We start from the raw sequence: 2,200 nt of genomic DNA, 5'->3' as shown, positions 1-2,200 counted from the left end.
TTTGGGGGTGCTGGGGCAGGTCAGAGCTGGCCCCACACCCACCTTTGGGAAGGGGGGGGTTGAGAAATGTGGGGTTTTCTTCCCTTTTCCTTCTGAAACGCAGCAAAGAGGAGGTGGAGGAATTTGTCACCAGGAGCCCAAGCTGCGAGTGACTGTAAATAACTTCAAAACCCCCTCAGACTGCGACCCCCACCCGGAAAGCATCCAGCCGGGAAGAGCGCCGGGAGACGCCTCCAGATAATTAATTAGGTGGCCAAAGGTTCGGTTTAATTAGGAGGAGAGAAACCGACGGGTGTCGTTAAGGATCTCCCGCTTCCAAGGTGCCGACGGCGGGGTAACGGGGTAACTGCTCCGGGCTCCCCCCCGGGATAACTGCACGCCCGGGAAAAGCTCCATGTGGAGAGTAGTTGGAGGTGTTGGCGTATCCCGGTGGAATTTAGGGGTGAGGGTTGCTGTTTGGTTTTGCTTTAAAGGGCTTGTGCTGGTGGTCACTGAGGAAACGGTGGGGTGTTACGAAGGGAGAAGGAATGAGGGAGAAATGGAGCTTTCCAGCGATTCCATGGAACTGTAATTGAAGGAAAAACCAGTCGGGGGTCTCCGGAATCGCTGATCCGGGGGCGCTGTGCCGCTCACCGAGTGTTGTGGATGAGTTGGTGGCTTTAGGGGTGGTCTTCAATAGTCACGGCAGGGGAGGCCCCCTCTTCAATAGTCACGGCAGCGTAGCCCCGAGGAAAAGGCTGTAGTTCGTTACTGCCCCAATTAACGCCGTGCTTTAACGAAGCTCGGAGCAAACAGATGCCATTGGCCGGGGCGTCGCGCGCCGCTTTCGGGTTCTGCTCCTTTTGTGACCTGGAACAAGTCACTGGAGTCACCAGGGTTTGTTTTCTCCCGGAGCAGCGGGGAGCAGGGATGGTTCCTCCAGGCTTAGCTGCTCCTGCTGGGGTCAGGGGGGGCATCTCGGAGATAAGATCGCGTCCTTAAGGGGCTTTAATGATCCACACGAACGTGAGAGGCTTTGGCTTTGCTTTTACAGGTTCTGCTCCTGGAACTGGATCCACATGGGCGAGTCTCGGTGTCCGTGCGAGGCGCTGGTGAGGTAAGCGGGATTTTGCCGGAGCTCTGAGCCGGTTGTGGGCTGAGCCTCAATGTTTCCAGGCACAGGACTGAGGAATGTGATGGACATCTATGCCTGTCTAATCATCGCAGATTTGGATAAGATATAAGGGTTAGATATGGGGAAGGAATTCTTCCCGCAGAGGGTGGGAGCACTGGGACAGGTTGCCCAGAGAAGCTGTGGATGCCCCATCCCTGGGAGTGTCCAAGGCCAGGCTGGATGAGGCTTGGAGCAACCTGGGCTATGGAAGGGGTCCCTGCCGATGGCAGGGGGTTGGAACTGGATGGTCTTTAAGGTCGCTTCCAACCCAAACCATTCCATGATTCTGTGATCGTGTTGGGCTTTTAAAATCCCGCTGCCTCACCACTTTTTGTCCGTTTGTTTTCCCTCTTCCCTCGCTTCTGAAGCAGCTTTCGGCAACTACTCATTCCCATGTGTGACGATGTCCCTCGTGGACCTGGGGAAGAGGCTGCTGGAAGCGGCTCGCAACGGCGAAGATGACGAAGTGCGGAAGCTGATGGCGAGCGGCGCTCCCTTCACCACCGACGGGGTACGGGGGGACCGCGTGGGTTTTCCGCCTGGGGCGGGTGGTTCCTCGGGGCCGAACCTAAAGGGGACAGAAGGCAATCGGATGGTAAAAGCAGAGGGTGGATTGGGATTTCTGTGGAGGAGCGGATTCCAGAGGAAGCACTTGGAAAAACCAAGATCTTCCTCCGGCGAGGATGAGCTGTACATTTGTGTGAAGCCTGTGCTCTCGCGCCGCCCCGGATGGCAAAGTCTTGATGCTTTGGGAAGTGCAGATAATATAGATTCCTCAAAAGTTTAACCTGTCAGCAAAAATATTGTATGTGCAGCCCCTTGTTTTTACGGGAAGGGGGAAAAAAGAGGTTAAATGAATTTCCTAATTAGCTACGTCACTCTCGTTACCCCCGGCCATCCTGGTGGCGACTCTTGCTGCCACCCGACGGTGCTCTGGTTTCACACGCAGCTCGGGACGTCACCCCTTCACCTCGCGGCCCGGCACGGCCACTACTCCACAGCAGAAGTGCTGCTCTGCGCCGGCGTTAGCAGAGACGCCCGAACCAA

At 56.3% G+C, this 2,200-nt stretch overlaps 1 protein-coding gene across 1 annotated transcript in view; it reads left to right on the top strand.

Moving 5' to 3' along the window:
- Positions 1 to 1,556: 1,556 nt before the first annotated feature.
- The window catches only part of LOC104510929 (GA-binding protein subunit beta-2-like), a gene marked incomplete at its 3' end in the record, with an annotated part of 5,705 nt that continues 5,061 nt past the window's right edge, over positions 1,557 to 2,200 (top strand). Inside the window, exons 1-2 of the mRNA XM_010153337.1 lie at positions 1,557 to 1,664; positions 2,103 to 2,195. Coding sequence (XP_010151639.1) covers positions 1,557 to 1,664; positions 2,103 to 2,195 — 201 coding nt within the window. The remainder of the gene's footprint in view (positions 1,665 to 2,102; positions 2,196 to 2,200) is intronic.

This window comes from Eurypyga helias, unplaced genomic scaffold (genome assembly GCF_000690775.1).
Source record: "Eurypyga helias isolate BGI_N326 unplaced genomic scaffold, ASM69077v1 scaffold40066, whole genome shotgun sequence".
Taxonomy (NCBI): domain Eukaryota; kingdom Metazoa; phylum Chordata; class Aves; order Eurypygiformes; family Eurypygidae; genus Eurypyga; species Eurypyga helias.
This window is presented reverse-complemented; position numbering and strand designations above follow the sequence as displayed.